This window comes from Bombyx mori, chromosome 21, assembly GCF_030269925.1.
Source record: "Bombyx mori chromosome 21, ASM3026992v2".
In the NCBI taxonomy this organism is placed as follows: Eukaryota; Metazoa; Arthropoda; class Insecta; order Lepidoptera; family Bombycidae; genus Bombyx; species Bombyx mori.
This window is the reverse complement of record NC_085127.1, coordinates 2,986,960-3,005,869: the sequence shown is the minus strand read 5'-3', so window position 1 is coordinate 3,005,869 and position 18,910 is coordinate 2,986,960. Positions and strand designations below refer to the sequence as shown.

The window sequence follows — 18,910 nt, the reverse complement described above, 5'->3', positions numbered from 1 at the left end:
TAATTTAACTTTTTTGTATTCATGTCTATGATAATAAAATCCTTTTGTTTAAACTTTATCTAATTTAACTTTATTTAACCAATTTCTAGAAAGTTGCATGTAGATCATTTTTCGAAAAATAAGGCCATAAACAAGTTTCACTTCTTACGTGTGTACACTAGTACACGCACACATTTTTTTTATTGTAGTGTTTGGGCGTATTTTATGCGTTCGCACACAATTTCTAACGTTCCAAATGTATATTCTTCCGCGTAACAATCACATGTTACGGTTTGAGACTTTGACATTTTAATTTTTTTTATTGCTTAGTTGAGTGGACGAGCGCACGGTCTATCCTGTGTTAAATGGTTATCGGAGCCCATAGACATCAATACAGTAAATGGTACCACCCACTTTGAGACATGTGTTTAATTTTAAGGTTTCGGTTACAATCAGTTCGGTTTTAAGGTTTCGGTTAAGGTTTTGCTCTATCCTTTAAACCGAAACGCATTACTGCTTCATGGCAGAAATAGGCAGAATTAGCATTGTGGCATCTACACTCTCTAGTAATCGCTTAATACCGCTTAAGCCTTGATATCGTTCGTCATTAACGACATAAAAAGTAGTAAACGTTTTTTTTTAAATAAAATATTAAAAGAAATTTCTAGCGTGTGCTTATGTGAGTGATCACAGTGATTCGAATTTTAAAAAATTGTCATTTTTCTTTGTGTGCATTTAAATTACTTACTATTTGTTTCATCATATCCATCATCAGGATATAGCAGTTCACTGCTGGACAAAACCTTTCCGATTGCACGCCACTAAGCACGATCCTTACGATCTGTTGAAATATTTTAAACCCAAAATAGAGTTTATAGAGTTCACAAAGTTAGTTCATTCTTTTATGTAACAAAAAAACCTCACAATAAAATTCTATAATTTTTATATTCAATTTTAGTTCATCATTGGTGTCGGTATACCAGTCGATTTGAAAGAGGCGTCCGTAACCGTTGGCACTGTAATCAAATTCCAATATGATTTACCAACAAACAGTACAGAATATACCAGCCGTATTTACGGATTTGCTAGTACCGTATCAAGAGACATGAATGGTGATACACCCGATAAGAGCGTAAAAATAGCCGATGATGATACATCTACTGTAGAGGATAATAATGAAATCGAAACATTAAGACATTTAGATGAAGAAAATAGTTTAGACGATGAGACAGATAATGAAAACAATACATTGATCGACATTACTTTCGATGACAGACGCAAGAGATCTTTAATTTATTCTGAAGGTGGAATTTTAAATGCTGATGATGACGATAGTACAGAATTGCCCTTAGAAGAAGCTATACGAAGACAGGAGTTGATAGACAAAAATAATTTAGAAGAAGAAGAAGAGCCTCAGAGAATGAATCGATGGGACTTCTATAAGATTTTGGAGCATATGGTGGAGAGGTAAATTTGAACATGTGCTAAATGTACTTCTAATACTTCGTTTCCTTGTGTTGCTGGGTATAATTTCAAATTATGTTTACTTTGATTTTTTTGTAGATTGTAAAATAGGAGTTAATGAAATTAGGTTTCATTGACCTTATATTTGACATTATATTTATTTTATGGCTTATTAGATTTACAAGCAAGCATTGGCTTAGTAAATGGATCAGAATAAGTACTGCAGTGATCCCACAAAATGTTTGATTTTCTATATGACATTCTCTATGGCTACATTATATCATTTAAAAATCAAAATTCGGATTTGTGTTTCGAGCGAAATTGTAAAGTGGGAATGTCGGGATTAGGTTGAATGACTTTTTTATAAAGATGTAGTAGATGTGTCTTACTTCTCGGTCTTGAACTCAGGAAATGTGGTATGAAATGAAAAATTAAATCATCATCTCAAATTAACTCGAAATTTGGCATACTTGTTAAGGACCAATGACAATTCAATATTTAAATTTATTTATTGAAAATATTGAAATTGAACAAAAAAATAAAAAATAAATAATAGTTTAAAAAAACAAAAAAAAATACTTTTATAGAAAATCCAACAAAAAAATAGAAAATAAATTTATTTACAGTAAAATATTTTTTTCTTACACTATTTTTAATTCAAATTTATTAAAATTTATTTTCTATTTTTTAATTGGATTTTCTATAAAAGCGTATTTTTTAAACTATTATTTATTAATAATTAATACAGCCATAGAGCATAAAAAATTCCGAGTTATCACTTGCACGAAGTAAATAAAACACAAATCTTGCACAGTGTATCGATATCACCTCCTCCACGCCTGATATGAAGAACGTTGACATTGCCAAAGGTCCACAGGAAGCTTTTCAAACTATTAAAAATCTCCATTGCACAGAAACTGCAGCAATCGAATTTAAATTCTCACTGGAGCCCGTTAAAGTCGTACGGAAATTCTTCAGAATATTTTATTGGGATGTGCATTGAAAATTCTCAGATACGGGTACACGGGTCGACCCTGCCTTCTTCGAACAATCTGCGAGGCTGCCGAGGTTCCCTTTACACACGAGAACGGCTTGCTAGGTGAAATTGGACATATACTATTCACGTAAGTGCTTGATTTGAATGAAAGTCTCCTGAAAGGGCTTTCGTGAATTTTAAGTCGTGCCTTTAAATTTTAGAGCTCGGTGATTTCATTTTATGTTGCTTTGAAGTTCGCATGCATTTTCGTTTCATTAAAAAATAATCTGGATAATTGTGCGCTTACAAAATTTACGTAAATGATGCACTGAGATAACTTGTGGAAATGAAAATAAAATTATTTTATCCTTTCAATTCTAAGTAAATTATTGTTAGTCTATTATAAATAGGTAAAAAATATGGTCTATTTAGTGTAGGCGATTTGCTGTATTATGTACGGAAACTTTTCTAATTGTAGGGACATAATTGATGACGTCATTGAATAGTCAGTACGCCTTTTATTTACATTTAAAAGTACAGTTACAGTTTTAATAACGAGCACATTTTTTTTTAATAGCAATCAAAATGTGTAATGAAGTGGGTTGTACAGGTATCAGAGTTCAGAATCAGAGTTGTACAGTGCCATGTTTTTAAGTTTTTCAGTGTATTGATGGATGAGCCAGCTCACGGCGTACCTCATGTTAAATGATCAACCTAAAGACTACCACCGACCTTTTGGTTTGAAGTCGAAGTTTCAGTAATATTAAACAACCGCTATGTCATCTTTCAAACCAAAATGCATGCCTACTTCGAGAGAACTACTAGAAACAGGCAAGGTATTGATTGATATTTGGTCGCACGGACCTCACAATAAGACCTACCAACCGGAACGAAAAGGAACTATTTAGTAATATAGCTTTGCATTTGGCGTGAAGGGCAATAATTTACAATAAATAGTAAATTGAATTAACGTGTACTTTGTCTTTTTATAAATTAGGTCTCTTGCTAGTTTCACCATATTTTTATGCTTAATGATATATTATCACAGTAACATCAAATTTTTTTAAAGGCATATGTATTTAAATACAGACATTCACGACCATGAAAGAACAATAAATATTCATACCTCCACCATGAAAGAATAATAAATATTGTGTCAAAGTTGTTAACATTGTGTCAAATCAAACTCAAAAATAGTAATTTGCATATTTACTGATGGTATCCGGTTTGATCACACTATAATAATTGGAACTTGTCTCGAGATAGGTGGTAGGTAACCTTCATATTTTGAGCTCCGTTAACCACTTAACACCGGGTGGGTTCTGAACGGGTTCAACTATTTAACTAATGCTAAAACAGGTTTTTTCATTGAAAATACTAAACATTTCAGACCGTCGACAACAAGAGACAGTCTCTCCCATCATACCGACAACGAATATCATGCCGCAGAGCGTCTCGGTAGAGAAGCAGGAGGGAATTGCGAAAATATCTTCCCAGAGTGCGAGGGCTCTGTCTTAGATACGTTCACGAGAATCGGCGTTGATACTTTGCATAAATTCGGAATTTTCACTTAGTTTTTTCATTAACATAATATAATTGTTTAATTTTCAATAATTATTCGATAACGAAAAATTCAATTACCCTTTGTCAAATTGTGACATTTTGTTGCATACAAGTACTCGTGCTAGAATTAAATCGGCAGCCCAAATTATTTCCCGTGTCGACCAATCCGAGCTTGACACCGAGAATAATTATGTAGAACGTATGAATAAAGCAATTATGAATAAGTGTTTTATTTTATTTACAGTGATTAAGCATAATTCGGTTCATGCATCATCATGTTTGGATGAGCCGCGGTGTCTCCATTGTGTTCAGTTTTTATAAGTATTGATTTTTCACAAGTCACATAAAAGTTAATAACTAAATAACAAAATTGCTATTCACGGCTCACAAGCAAACCAGTTAAAATGGAATTAAAGGAACCAAGAAAAAAATGAGAAAAGAAGCATTACTTTGGACACACTAACAAATAACACCATTCTAAACATTAGTAAAATACAAACGAATTAGACAATTATTACTAAATATAATAATTAAGACAACTTTACAAAAATATAAATATAAGTAAACAAAATGAAAGAACTATTTAAACTGAAAACACCAAAAACAATGGCGAAATTAATTTATTGAGGAAATAATGGAAACAAAATAAACAACAAAAACTTTAAAAGCCTGTGAGCTCCCAGAACGGGGAGGAAATTAATAACGCTCAGCACTAGTTATTTCCGTACAGCGCTAAAACGCCAATTTTTAACTCAAAATTGTTTTAACCTGTTGCTGTTATCGCGCCATCTACATTGTACATTATTATTGAATTCACAACTATTGAACTTACTACTATTATTGAACTCACCACTCAGAAACTCATTAATTAAATTCAAGGTATTCTATAACTGTTCTATTCTAATAGTACACTCAGTACATCGCGATTTCAAATTGTAATTTGCTGAAATGTGCTCTATATAAGTTCATGACCATTTGATTATGAGGCTTCTTAGAAGAATTGACCTAAAATTATACTATATGGTTCAAGATCCCAAGAAATAGACAAATGCAAATAGACACAAAGCCAGCCATGTTGTGACTTTATGCTCCTCACATGATGATAAATTTTGCCCTAATCAAATACCCTTCATGAAACGTTTCAATAACTTTTTGAAATGGACATTGCATGTTCCACGTCAATCATTGATTTAGCGGAATCAGGTTTTAGAATATTAAATTGCTTTAATTGATCCATTTATATTTGTCGGTCTTCTTCTATTTAAATGCGACCTAATTGAACCAGTTTAAGCTGAATTTAGTAAATTAAATAATGAATAGATAATGACCGAGCTTTGCTGGTTTTTTTTTTTTTTTGATAACGCCCTCTAGTTGTGTCTTTAAATCGGTTAGTTGCCCTCAATTAAGAAAAATAGTATTATTATTCACCAATAAATGTCGGGAAGAGTTGATTATTGAAAACACGAATAAAACAACATTTTCTGAAAATAAATCGTAGCTAGATCGATTTATCGCCCCCGAAATCCCCTGTATACTAAATTTTATGAGAATTTTTGGAGCCGTTTCCGAGATTCAGATTATATATATACAAGAATTGCTCGTTTAAAGGTATAAGATATATGCATGGTTATTTTTTTTGGTACATCGAAATTTTGTTTTTTAAGTCCAGAGAATACGTATTATATCTGACAATTACGTTCACCGTTAGCTATCTCAAATTATGATATTACTTTATTCATAACTTTTATGTTTTCATAATATCACTGGTGGTATATATCATATATCACTGGTGGTAGGACCTCTTGGGAGTCCGCACGGGTAGGTAAACCACCACCCCGCCTATTTCCGCCGTGAAGCAGTAATGCGCTTCGGTTCGAAGGGTGGGGTAGCCGTTGTAACTATACTGAGACCTTAGAACTTGTATCGAGGTGGGTGGCACATTTACGTTGTAGATGTCTATGGGCTCCACTAACCACTTAACACCAGGTGGGTTGTGAGCTCGTCCATCCACCTAAGCAATAAAAAAAAAAAAAAATGTTTTGCATATTTCATGTAATGTATGAGTACTCGTAGTAGCAAACGCTCCATTTTTTTGTTCTGACGTTATTTTGACAATAACGCTCAGTTATTTGAACGTGCTATTTCTCATAATATAAAAAACATAATTAAGTACAATAGTTAAATGTTTATTTCGATAAAGAAAACTAAATATTTGTAGTTTGAAGTATGAAAAAATTGGTTTGTCTGTCTTATATAAAAAGCAACCAAAGATGTCGATTGGAGTAAATATCACAAGATGCTATTTCCTTATCGTGAAAGTTGTTTGGAGCTCGAGTTTAAATCGTTTTACTGGTGGTAGGACCTCTTGGGAGCCCGCACGGGTAGATACCACCACCCCGCCTATTTCCGCCGTGAAGCGGTAATGCGTTTCGGTTCGAAGGGTGGGGTAGCCGTTGTAACTATAGTGAGACCTTAGAACTTATATCTCAAGATAGATGGCGCATTTACGTTGTAGATATCTATGGGCTCCAGAAACCATTTAGCACCAGGTGGGCTGTGCGGTTGTCCACCCATCAAACAAAAAAAAATCGATTAAAAGGCAAAGATTAATGAAACTATTTTATTTATTATGCTAAATATGGAGTCAACTACGGCGCTTAAAAAAATAATATTTTAACGGTATAAATCAAGATGGGTCATGCTGTTTAGTGAATAGGTCGACAAAAGACGCGCTGCATTCTTGGTAACTGTTCAAGCAATCTTCCGATTTTTGACCTAGATTATACGCTTCTATGTACTGGAATATCTCTTTCTGCTGCACTGATTGATGGATTAAGTCGTTTCGTGGACTGGAACAAGAAGATAAATATATTTGACGATTATTGTGATAACATTAAAATAAACAATAACATAGCGCGGTAATTGCCAAATAAATGTATTCTAATTTTACTATCAGTCATTATACAATGCCATTTCCAGTTAATTAAAATAATAATAATAAAACCATTTATGTATGGTTGTTACAGGTATTTATGGCATATTAGTAATAATGATGATTGACATAAGTTGCTTCGTCACCCAGATAGAAGTTAGACCTAATCAAAGACCCTTGTCCTCGCAAGGCTCCCAGTTGCGACGGTATATTTAACTGCGTTATTAAACTTCTACCATCCAACTCATCTTGATGTTGGCATCTATTTTCAATGCCGCTATGGCGAACTGTATCTTTCCCGTAGTGTGGAAAGAAGCGGACGTTCTCGGCATACCGGTAAACCAAAAAATCATCCGACGAGTTACCGCCCGATTAGCCTCATCATGTCGCCTCAGAAACTTTGCCTCATCCAAGAGCATTCTCATCGATGAACAATTCGGATTCCGCGCAAATCATTCGCCTATAACAGGTGCACCGCCTCATCACATCGGCTTAACCGACCAAAACCGTCCTAAACGGAAGCCCTCTTTTTCGACGTCGCAAAAGCGTTCGACAAAGTGTGGCACAACGGTTAGATTTTTAAACTATTCAACATGGGCCGGATGGTCTCGTGTTCATCATACGGGAGTTCTTGTCGAACAGCTCTTTTCGATATCGAGTCGAACGAACCCGCTCTTACACGCGACCGCTCACGGGTGGGGTCACGTAAGGCTCCGTCCTCTCTCCTTTCCGGAAATGGTGAGACATTAACCCGGCGAAAAGGACATCGGTGCTATTTCAAAGGGGAAGCTCTACACGTATTCCCTCCCGCATTAGGAGGAGAAATCCCACACCCCCCATCACCCTCTTCGGCCAACCTATTCCCTGGGCTAGGAAGGTCAAGTACCTGGGAGTCACCCTGGGTGCATCCATGACATTTCATTCGCATATAAAAACAGTCCGCGACCGTGCCGCGTTTATTCTCGGCAGACTCTGCCCCATGATATGTAGCGGAGTAAAATGTCCCTTCGGAATAAGGTGAGACTTTATAAAACTTGTATACGATCCGTCATTATTTAGGCAAATATAGTATTCGCTCACGCGGCCCGCACGCACATAGATACCCTCCAATCTCTACAGTCCTGTTTTTGCAGGTTTGCCGTCTTAGATCCATGGTTTGTGAGGAACGAACTTACACGACGACCTGGGCCTCGAATCGATACGAAAACATATGAATGCGTCGGAATGTTATTTCGATAAGGCTATGCGTCATGATAACCACCTTATCGTTCGTTCGTGGACTACTCCCCGAATCCTGATCACGTAGGAGCCAGTCACCGTCGATGCCCTGGACACGTCCTTACGGATACATCAGATCCAATAACCTTTGCATTAGACACCTGTAGCTCTATCACCAGGAGTAGGGACCCCGGTAACCGTACTCGTCGAACCCGGCAAAGAGTTCGACATGCAACCTAATCTAAACATCAGCCCGCTGAGTTTCACGTCGGATCTTCTCAGCAGGTCGCGATTCCGATCCGGTAGTAGATTTGTGAAGCAGCTGCCTTTGAGTAGTAGTAGTCCTCTTTGGAGGCACTCGAGCAGCTGTTAGCAAATCCCATTACTCCTGGCTGAGCCTTTGCTTTACCATCTTCAAGTGTTTTGATGTAGTATAACGGCGTGTGCAGAATTGTGAGGCTACGCGATTTTTTTTAAATGTCTTGTTCCCATATCAAGATATTCAGTGAGATTTTTGCTGGTGAGGATCTGTCACCGATAGATATAGATATCTGCATAAATACTAAATACTATGCTAATAATTCGCCACTAATATTCACTTAATGCTTAGCGAGGATCTTGTTGAAAAAGTACTAACTTTAAAACAAACGTAGCTAATTCATGCAATAGGTCTTCGTCGTCGTCAGAATGTAGAGGCTCTGAACCTAGTTGACATAATGTCTTCTTCACACAAGCCGTTCCGTTGTAGCCGAAACTGAAATGAGAAAAGGTACGAATTAAAATTAAAATAGTCCTTTGGGTGGCTTTTAAAACAACTAAGTAGTGTTTGTTCGTTGGTTAAAATTGAATTATAGTTATTGACACCTCAAACTCAGATTGGTTTGGTACATCACACTTTTTCTTGAAAACGTGGACAAAACATTTAGTGGTCACCGAATATTTATATTGATCCACTAAAGCTCATCGTTAGCTAAACAATACACTAAACAATAAGTCGGTAGCCAAATAGAGGAGAAAAAGGTTTGGAATCATTTTGTCTTTGTCTATTTCTATTTAGATGATATTATAAATTTAATCTAAGTCCTGTTCGATGAATAAATAATGATTATACAATGTAAACCCCTCCTTAAGCATTATAGGTGGAAAAACTGTATGTAAATACCTAGACGGGATTTAGAAGTTGGTTCAAGAAAACCGGGATTTCACACCTGAAAAGGCTTTTCTCATGTAAGATCATCTGATTTTTCCAATTTCAGTATTGCAATCTACATATATTGTAATTGCATCGCACTTTGTAAGTTATAAATTAACAATTATCTAAGACTGCAGATAAATAAAGGCACGGTAATATATACTGATTGTGTTTGTTTTATTGTTGAAGTTATTCCGCTGTTTATCATATTACTCCCGCGGCCGATCTCGGGTAAGATATCGCTTTCAGCTGATTTATCGCATACCGACAGTTCAATACTTTTCGGAAGCGTTTCTCACGCAAATTACTTTCGTCAATTCCAATTTTCCGAATGTCACGGAGTGATTTATATGTGCTTGTTGAAGGGGAATCGTAATAAGCGTTTGTTTGTTTTGTCGTTGTTGATTGCGACAAAAAAGTGGACGTCAAAAATTAATTGTTACTGGTAAAATTAGTTTTTACTGGTTGTAGGACGTTTTGTGAGTCCGCACGGTTAGGTATCACGACTCTGCCTATTTCTGCCGTAAAGTTGCATTTCGAGTCGAAGGGTGGGGCAGCCACTGTACTGTAAAAACGGAGACGACCTTTGAACTCATGTCTAGAGGTGGGGAGTGGCATTTACATTGTATATGTCTATGGGCTCCGGTAACCACCTAACCTGACCATTAGGATTATTCATCCATTTTGTTAATGTGGAATTCACTTGATGAAAACTAATACGAATAATTGGTGATCTCTCATGATAAATAGCAAATGGGTAATAAGTCACAGTAAAAGCTGTTTAAGCTGAGGTAAACATCGCGAGTATATGCACTTTGAAGGATAGTGCAAGAATGAAGAGTAAGGAGACGGACAAATAATAAATGAGCTGTATTAGAATTAGTCGCAGCCCGCATTTGCCATGTTTTTTTTTTTATTTTTTTTATTGCCTAGATGTGTGGACGAGCTCACAGCCCACCTGGCGTTAAGTGGTTACTGGAACCCATAGACATCTACAACGTAAATGCGCCACACACCTTGAGATATAAGTTCTAAGGTCTCAGTATAGTTACAACGGCTGCCCCACCCTACAAGCCGAAACGCATTACTACTTCACGGCAGAAATAGGCAAGGCGGTGGTACCTACCCGTGCGGACTCACAAGAGGTCCTACCACCAGTAAGTAAGTACTACCACCACCTAAGTATTTCACGAGAATTAACTTTCCGCGAACTTTTATCAAAATCCGTTGAGCGTTTTTGTCTGGTAAACCAATGTCCAAATCTATAATTAAAAGTTAAAAACATATAAGTTTTAAGTTTATATGTATACATTTTAGGTAATAATATACATATGACGATGAACATATGATGATTATATAATATAATCGTACTGATACGATGTTTGGTATTATTTAAATTCTGCAAACTAATAGTACATATTTTTCTCGAATAAAATAAAATGAGAATGAGAGAAAAGGGAAAAAGAAATGGCAAATAAATTCCTAGTTATAGGAATCTTGTGATATTTAATTCGTAATTAATAGAGATTTTGTTGGACACCATTTACGATTCTAAGCGGTTTGAAAACTAGACTATTCCCAATACCTTACGATTAGTTCTAATTAGCAACATTAGCACCAGAAACATTTTTCTTGTCAATATAAAAGTCGTGATTCCGGGGCTCGGACTAACTCTCTGACACAATATGGAGTTAACTGTTTTTCGAGTTCAATAAACTTTTAAGCCGAATATGAAAGAAGTAGAAATGCTTTATTAGAATTATACTAAACAGAGTAATAAATTTACATAGTTAAATATAATAGAAAAAAAAAACACGTGTGGCACTCGGGGACTGCCGCGGTAAAGCTATTGGATAACATTTTTTATCAACTCAGTGAAATTATAATCAGACGATAATAATCTAATTTTAAAACAATAATAAAATAAAACCACGTTATATTTATAAACATTAACAAAAGCAAAACGTTAACTATCCCGTTCACACTCATAAGCTAGACCGCGCGAGAGAGAGATGGGCAGACTTTTCATGATGCACATGCAGTGCGACGTCACGCCGCGTGCTTATTCACAAATACTACACAAGCGCAACGTGTGAATGTGTTGATCGCGAGCTACGTGGTAGGTGGAGTAGGGTGTTAGGTTCTATTTTCGTTACGGAATTTCTTGATTCGGTCGCCGTGCTCAAAGCCTGCGATAAAAGCTATGCAATAGCTTAAAAACCGTATAAAGAAAGAAAAGCCGTACATTAAAAGAGCCATCAGATAAATTGTTTGTACATTTCTAATGAAATACGTACTCAACAAATGTTCACGATTGACTTCCACGGTGAAGGAATAACATCGTGTAATAAAAATCAAACCCGCAAAATTATAATTTGCGTTAATCACTGGTGGTAGGACCTCTTGGGAGTCCGCACAGGTAGGTACCACCACCCCGCCTATTTCCGCCGTGAAGCAGTAATGCGTTTCGGTTCGAAGGGTGGGGTAGCCGTTGTAACTATACTGAGACCTTAGAACTTATATCTCAAGGTGGGTGGCGCATTTACGTTGTAGATGTCTATGGGCTCCAGTAACCACTTAACACCAGGTGGGCTATGAGCTCGTCCACATATCTAAGCAATAAAAAAAAAAAAAACAAAAAAAAAGGTTTTTTTTAAATTCTATGTTCTCGTAGTTTATGTTCTCTAGATTTCACTTAAATTCGAATATTTGTTATGCACGTTCAAAGCTATGTTAATTGTTGAGATATTTCACGTGCAATCTCCCGAACCGAGACAAACATCTTCCCTGGAGTACAAAAACAGCAAAGTTTGAAGCTACTACTAACTTTCTTATGGCCTGGTCCATAAGATGCCCGATGTACTTGTTACTCGTATCGATATGATGTGGCAGAGTTCAAATCCTCTGGGATCTAACATTTGCTTAAGACTTAATACCTATGTAACATATTATTATGCTTAGAACGACGATGACTTACGATGACTTAGCAAATTCATTTCTTTATATATATTCTATAAATATTAGTTGAATATACAGATGTATAGGAAATTAGATACGATCCTGTAAGATTATCTATATTAATATTATAAAGCTGAAGAGTTTGTTTGTTTGAACGCGCTAATCTCAGGAACTACTGGGCCGATTTGAAAAAGTATTTCAGTATTAGATAGCCCATTTATTGAGAAAGTCTATAGGCTATGTAACATCATGCTAAGACCAATAAAAGCGGCCCCACACAACGTGGTCTCGCCTTGTCGTGGCGGTGGGGCTTAAGCGTGCACCCCGATACCGTGGAGCAGCGTTGTCTGCACAGGGGTGGCGTGAACTAAGAAGACTGCACACCGTGTTCCCTTTTCCCACCTTTGCTAAGCAAAGGGTGCGTGAAGAGGGAAGAGGGCTCCCTTCTGGAGCCCTCTTGTATGCTAGGCCATGTCCCCGGCGGTTCTCTGGCTGTTAAAGGGGAAGGCCCTCCAGAGGGGGGTACCGGTACGCCGGCGTGGCCACAACGTGGTCAGACGTGTGGGTCTGTCAGTAATGGTAGACCCACGTGGATGAGAAGTGAACCGGAGGGCACTCCCTTCCGGTCGCTGGTCGTCATGTCCCCGGCTGCCTCTTGGTGGCTACAGGGGAAGGCCCTCCAGAGGGGGGTACCGGTTTACCGGCGTGGCTTCGTAGAAGCATACCGTAATCCCTACCGAGTAGGAGGCGGGGGCCGCTGCCTAGCAGGGGCCGCGAGGATGCGAACCTCTATAAAAAATGCCCTAATCTTAAGCTTGTGACGTGTCCGGTGATGAGATGAGTGGCTGGAGGGAGTCCAGTCGTGAGGACCGTCCCAGGGGACCGACCCCTGGTTAAATAAAAAGGAACAAATATAATGATGGCAAACTTAAAACAAAAATTACCCCAGGAGGGTACCACCTTAGGTGGAGAATCCCTCCGTGCTTCCACCTCGGTGGGAGCACGCTGCCCCGCGTATTCTGGGGGGGGCAAAGAATGCCATGATGAAGGGGGCTGTGCGACGGGCAGCGGAAAACCCGTCGAACCGAGGTGTGCCAGCGCTGGCTCGACGCGTTCTGCGCTCGTCAGCGACGGCGAAACAGTTGATCCGAAAGGGACAGCCGCCAAGAAGATCAGGCGGAAGAGGAAATCCTGGCGAGTTTCCTCTCGTGAGGGGGTAGGGGAGCCAGCATCGTCCTCTGGTGCGGATGCCCCGCCGGAGAAAGTGCTGGTAGTCTCCGATGCGGCATCTGCTGCGGAGGAGATGCCGCCCCCTAAAGGAAGACCCGCCCGTAGAAGGGGCGCGCCGTCACCGGCGCCATCATCAGTGTCGATGTCTGTCGCCTCACTGGACGGGCAGACGACGGAGGAGGAAGAGGGTGGCCTTCAGGACCCTGCCTTGGTCATAGACAGGGCCATGAAGACCATCAAAACCTATGCGGCCAACGGCACCAAGACCAAAGCCGCTGGCCGTAAGCTGCGAGAAGTGGTCTCGCAAGTCTCGAAGGTTCTGCCTTCGGTTGCTTCTGCCAATGACCAGGTAGTGCAGCTGAGGGCGGAGAATTCGAGGCTTCGAGCACAGCTTCAAGCACAGCAGCAGCCCAATGATGGCGCAGCGACGCCTTGGGTCGCTGGAGCCCCTCGAGGTCCCCGTCCCCCGGCGCTGACTGGCGACCGATGGCCTGTGCTGCCGCCACCGCGTGTGGCACAGCAGAGGCCGCGTCTCCCGTCGCCGCGCTCTAGGGAGACGACCGCTGCCGAGCGACAGCAAGCACTCGCGGGGCCACGGATGTTGGCTCCGCTACAACCAACAAACTTCAGCCTGGAAGAGGTCATCAGCCGCACCATCCAGGCTGTAATAGAAAGGCTGGGCGGCAGGTTGGCGGCTCTCGAGGCGAAAGTCCCTACCTCGGCTGACGCTAGGCGGCCGGCGGTGTCGGGTGCTTTGGCCGCTCGTCCTGCTCCCGTACGGGCTCCAGTCACCAGGTCGGGCCCGGGACGGGATAGAACCAAGCGAGGGGGTCGCGCTAACGCGAAGCCCTCACTACAAGCACCCCAGTCCCGCCCGCTGCCTCCGCCCCCGTCAGATATGGATGAGGGGTGGAACGTGGTGGCCCGGCGGGGTACCAAAAAGGCCCCACCGGCAGCTCCTCAAACGAGTAGAGCGCCGGTGGCCATGGTGGCTCAGGGTGCACCCCAACAGGGTCGAGCGCCTGTAGCCGCCAAGAAAAACAAGAAGAAAAAGAAGTTGCCGCGCGCGCCTCGGTCGGCGGCAGTGGTTCTTACCCTACTGCCAGCCGCTGAAGCCAAGGGCATGACATACAGAGATGTCATTGCCCGGGCGCGTGCGGCAGTTGACCTGGGCGAGATCGGGGCGGAGGAGGAGGGCCTCCGCTGCAGGCAGACGGCCAACGGGGCCAAGCTGCTAGAATGTCCCGGTGCCGATAGTTCCGGTATCGCGGAGCGTCTGGCGGCGAAGCTCCGTATGGTCCTGCCTGAGGAGGAGGTACGGGTGCACAGGCCGGTAAAAATGGCCGAATTAAGAGTAACCGGCCTGGACGACTGCACCACCAGGGATGAGGTGACGGCGGCCGTCGCTGCCCAGGGCAAATGCGCACTGGAAAATGTTACAGTAGGCGAGCCGCGCCGCGGTTATACCGGGGCCAGCTCGGTGTGGGTGCGTTGCCCGGTGGAAGCGGCCGCCTCCCTGGCTGCTCCTCCTCCCGGGAGACCTTCGGGAAATCCGGGCATGCTGCGCGTGGGCTGGATAGCGGCCCACGTGCACTTGCTTGAACCACGCGCCTGGCGATGCCTCCGGTGCTTTAGCACCGGACACGGCCTCGCCAGGTGCACCAGCTCGGTTGACCGCAGTGGTCTGTGTTTCCGCTGCGGCCAGCCGGGACATAAAGCGGCGTCCTGCACGGCTGCCCCGCATTGCGCTCTGTGTGCTGCGGCCGGGCGCAGGGCAAGCCACCGAACGGGAGGCAAGGCGTGCTTTTCGTCCGGTAATAATACCGAACGCAACCGGCGCCGCAAGTCAAAGCGTCGGCAAAACAGAAGGTTGGCCAGAGGAGCACTGGCCAACGCTGTAATCCCCGCTGCGGCGCCGGTGCCGGAGGGCGGGGGCAGTGGTGAAGGGGAGGGGGCGATGGATGTAGTCCAACAGTAATGGACCGCACCTATCGCTTCCTCCAAGGAAATCTGAATCACTCTGCCAGAGCTCAGGACATGCTGTCTCAGAGCATGGCGGAGTGGTCCATAGATGTGGCTGTGGTCGCCGAGCCGTACTTCGTTCCCCCGGCAAATGATTGCTGGTTTGGGGACGATGGCGGCCTGGCGGCCATAGTCATAAGAAGAGACGCGGCGATCCCCCCCCTGGCGATGGTGACCAGGGGCCAAGGTTTCGTCGCGGTGCAGTTGGAAGGGACCGTCGTGATCGGGGCGTACTTCTCTCCAAACAGGCCTACTGTCGAGTTCGGGCATTTCCTGGGCGGGATCGGGGCGATTGCTCGCCGCCTCGCTCCCCGTCCAGTGATTCTCGCGGGGGACCTCAATGCGAAGTCTGTCGCATGGGGTTCCCCCCGCTCGGACGCTCGTGGTAGGCTGCTGGAGAGGTGGGCGAACGTGGCCGGCCTCTGTTTGTTGAATAGAGGTTCGGTTGCGACGTGCGTGCGGTGGCAGGGCGAGTCTATTGTGGACGTTACGTTTGCGAGCCCGGCCATCGCGCGCCGTATCCGCGACTGGAGGGTCTTGGAGGGGGCGGAGACACTGTCAGATCACCGATATATTCGGTTTGATCTCTCCGCCCGCTCCGCAGTCGCGGACGTCCACAGGGACCACCCCCATGGTGCGTCCCGGTCATTCCCCAAGTGGGCACTGAAGCGCCTGAATAAGGAGCTCCTGATGGAAGCCTCTATGGTGGCGGCGTGGGCGCCCATGCGTCCACACCCGGTCGAGGTCGAGGGCGAGGCAGGGTGGTTCCGGGACACGATGTGTCGCATTTGTGATGCGTCGATGCCCCGGATTGGCCCTCGACTTCCTAATCGCCAAGCGTACTGGTGGTCGCCCGAAATTGCGCAACTCCGCGTGGAGTGCGTTCGGGCGAGGCGCGAGTGCGCCAGGCATCGCCGCCGCCGCCTGCCGCGACGCAATGATCCGGTTGCATTCGCGGCGGAAGAGGTCCGGCTGCACGGCGCATTTCGCGTCGCGCAGAGGGCATTGCAGCTGGCCATCAGAAGAGCCAAGAACCAACACATGGAGGGTCTCTTGGAGACGCTGGATGAGGATCCGTGGGGGCGGCCCTATCATATGGTGCGCAATAAAATGCGCCCATGGGCCCCCCCGATCACGGAGCGTCTCCAGCCTCAGCAGCTGCGGGACATCGTCTCGGCGCTGTTCCCGCAGGAGCGGGATGGATTTATCGCTCCCGCTATGGACGCGCCGCCGGAATACGACGGTGAAGTCCCTGCTGAGGTGCCCCATATAACGGGGGCGGAGCTCCGTGTGGCCGTACGCAAAATGTGCGCGAAGGACACTGCACCCGGCCCGGACGGCGTCCATGGTCGGGTTTGGGGCTTGGCTCTTGGTGCCCTGGGGGACCGACTCTTGAGGCTTTACAACTCCTGCCTCGAGTCGGGACGGTTTCCTTCATCGTGGAGGACGGGCAGACTCGTGCTGTTGAGAAAGGAGGGGCGCCCGGCGGATACCGCCGCCGGGTACCGTCCCATCGTGTTGCTGGATGAGGTGGGCAAGCTGCTGGAACGTATTCTGGCAGCCCGCATCATCCAGCATCTGGCCGGGGTGGGACCCGATCTGTCGGCGGAACAGTATGGCTTCCGAGAGGGCCGCTCAACCGTAGACGCGATCCTTCGCGTGCGGGCCCTCTCGGAAGAGGCCGTCTCCAGGGGCGGGGTGGCCCTGGCGGTATCACTCGATATCGCCAATGCGTTCAACACCCTGCCCTGGTCCGTGATAGGGGGGGCGCTGGAAAGACACGGAGTGCCCCCCTACCTTCGCCGGCTGGTGGGTTCCTACTTAGAGGACAGATCGGTCACGTGTACCGGACATGATGGGATCGTGCACCGATTCCCGGTCGTGCGCGGTGTTCCACAGGGGTCGGTGCTCGGCCCTCTTCTGTGGAATATCGGGTATGACTGGGTGCTAAGAGGTGCCCTCCTCCCGGGCCTGAGTGTAATCTGCTACGCAGACGACACGTTGGTCGTGGCCCGGGGGGGGAGTTTTGCTGAGTCTGCCCGTCTTGCTACCGTTGGGGTGGCGCATGTCGTCGGCAAAATCAGGAGATTGGGCCTCGACGTGGCACTCAGTAAATCCGAGGCCATGTGGTTCCACAGGCCCCGGAGAGTGCCACCTATCGATGCTCAAATCGTGGTTGGAGGCGTCCGTATTGGGGTCGGGGTGCAGTTGAAGTACCTCGGCCTCATTCTAGACAGTCGTTGGACCTTCCGTGCTCACTTTCAGAATCTGGTCCCTCGTTTGTTGGGGGTGGCCGGCGCGTTAAGCCGGCTTCTGCCCAACGTCGGGGGGCCTGACCAGGTGACGCGCCGTCTCTATACAGGGGTGGTGCGGTCAATGGCCCTATACGGGGCGCCCGTGTGGGGCCAGTCCCTGGCCGTGGGGGTAGCAAAGTTGCTGCAACGGCCGCAACGCACCATCGCGGTCAGGGTCATCCGCGGCTATCGCACCATCTCCTTCGAGGCGGCGTGTGTACTGGCTGGGACGCCGCCTTGGGTTCTTCAGAGCACACGCTCGTTGCCTGCCCCGCATGGGAGGGGTGGCGCCGTGTCCTCGTCGCAAAAATAGGAAACGACTTGTCGTTGCCGAGTGTTGTGGCATCGATGCTCGGCGACGACGAGTCGTGGAAGGCGATGCTCGACTTCTGCGAGTGCACCATCTCGCAGAAGGAGGCGGCGGGGCGCGTGAGAGACGCGCAAGCCCGCCGCCGTCGAGCGGGGGCCAGGGAGGCGGATATCGCCCAAGCCCTGGCCCTCTAAGTGTTTCGGGTCCCCTTTACACGTCGGTCTGGGGACCGGCAAAGGGGGCCTAAGAAGACGACGTGCAAGCTGCTCTGCACGCGTTTTACGCAAGAGCATCCGGGTGATGGAAGGCCGGCTATCCTCGACCCACGCTGGTTTTGATCCAGCGGGGTATTCCGTAGGATAACCCATTCTAACCGGCGCCATCTAGGCGGGCTCCGGATAGCCTGCCGACCGAGAGGGCTGGTGGTCGTGGCGCCGACGACCACCGGTCCGGCGTCCCGAGGGGGAGGGTGACGGGAGAGATGTGTGATAAACGCTTCACTTTCCCCCCTTTGCCTTTTCATGGGTTCTGTCTCATGCGAGGTTCGGACGCGGGTTGTTGAGCGACAGGAGGTTTTAGTCAGTTCGACTCCGACATGCCCCGCCCTTCATCCCCAGGGGAGGGCGGAAGTCCGGCGATTTCCTCCTGACAAAAAAAAAAAAAAAAAAAAAAAAAAAAAAAAAAAAAAAAAAAAAAAAAAAAAAAAAAAAAAAAAAAAAAAAAAAAAAAAAAAAAAAAAAGAGCAATAAAAAAAAAAAAAGAGCAATAAAAG

At 44.8% G+C, this 18,910-nt stretch overlaps 2 protein-coding genes across 4 annotated transcripts in view; one reads left to right on the top strand and one right to left on the bottom strand.

Moving 5' to 3' along the window:
• The window catches only part of LOC101743257 (uncharacterized), a 35,106-nt gene extending 30,899 nt beyond the window's left edge, over window positions 1-4,207 (top strand). For all 3 annotated transcript variants that reach the window (XM_038018492.2, XM_012689923.4, XM_062674632.1), the window contains 3 exons: window positions 938-1,446; window positions 2,457-2,567; window positions 3,810-4,207. In XM_038018492.2, the coding sequence (XP_037874420.1) occupies window positions 938-1,446; window positions 2,457-2,567; window positions 3,810-3,993 (804 nt within the window). In that variant the 3' untranslated portion in view covers window positions 3,994-4,207. The remainder of the gene's footprint in view (window positions 1-937; window positions 1,447-2,456; window positions 2,568-3,809) is intronic.
• A 2,381-nt stretch (window positions 4,208-6,588) lies between these two features.
• LOC134200836 (uncharacterized) overlaps window positions 6,589-18,910 on the bottom strand; it is a 15,792-nt gene continuing 3,470 nt past the window's right edge. The window contains exons 3-4 of the mRNA XM_062674643.1: window positions 8,770-8,886; window positions 6,589-6,831 (exon numbers count right to left, since the gene is read on the bottom strand). Of these exons, the coding sequence (XP_062530627.1) occupies window positions 6,669-6,831; window positions 8,770-8,886 (280 nt within the window). The 3' untranslated portion in view covers window positions 6,589-6,668. The remainder of the gene's footprint in view (window positions 6,832-8,769; window positions 8,887-18,910) is intronic.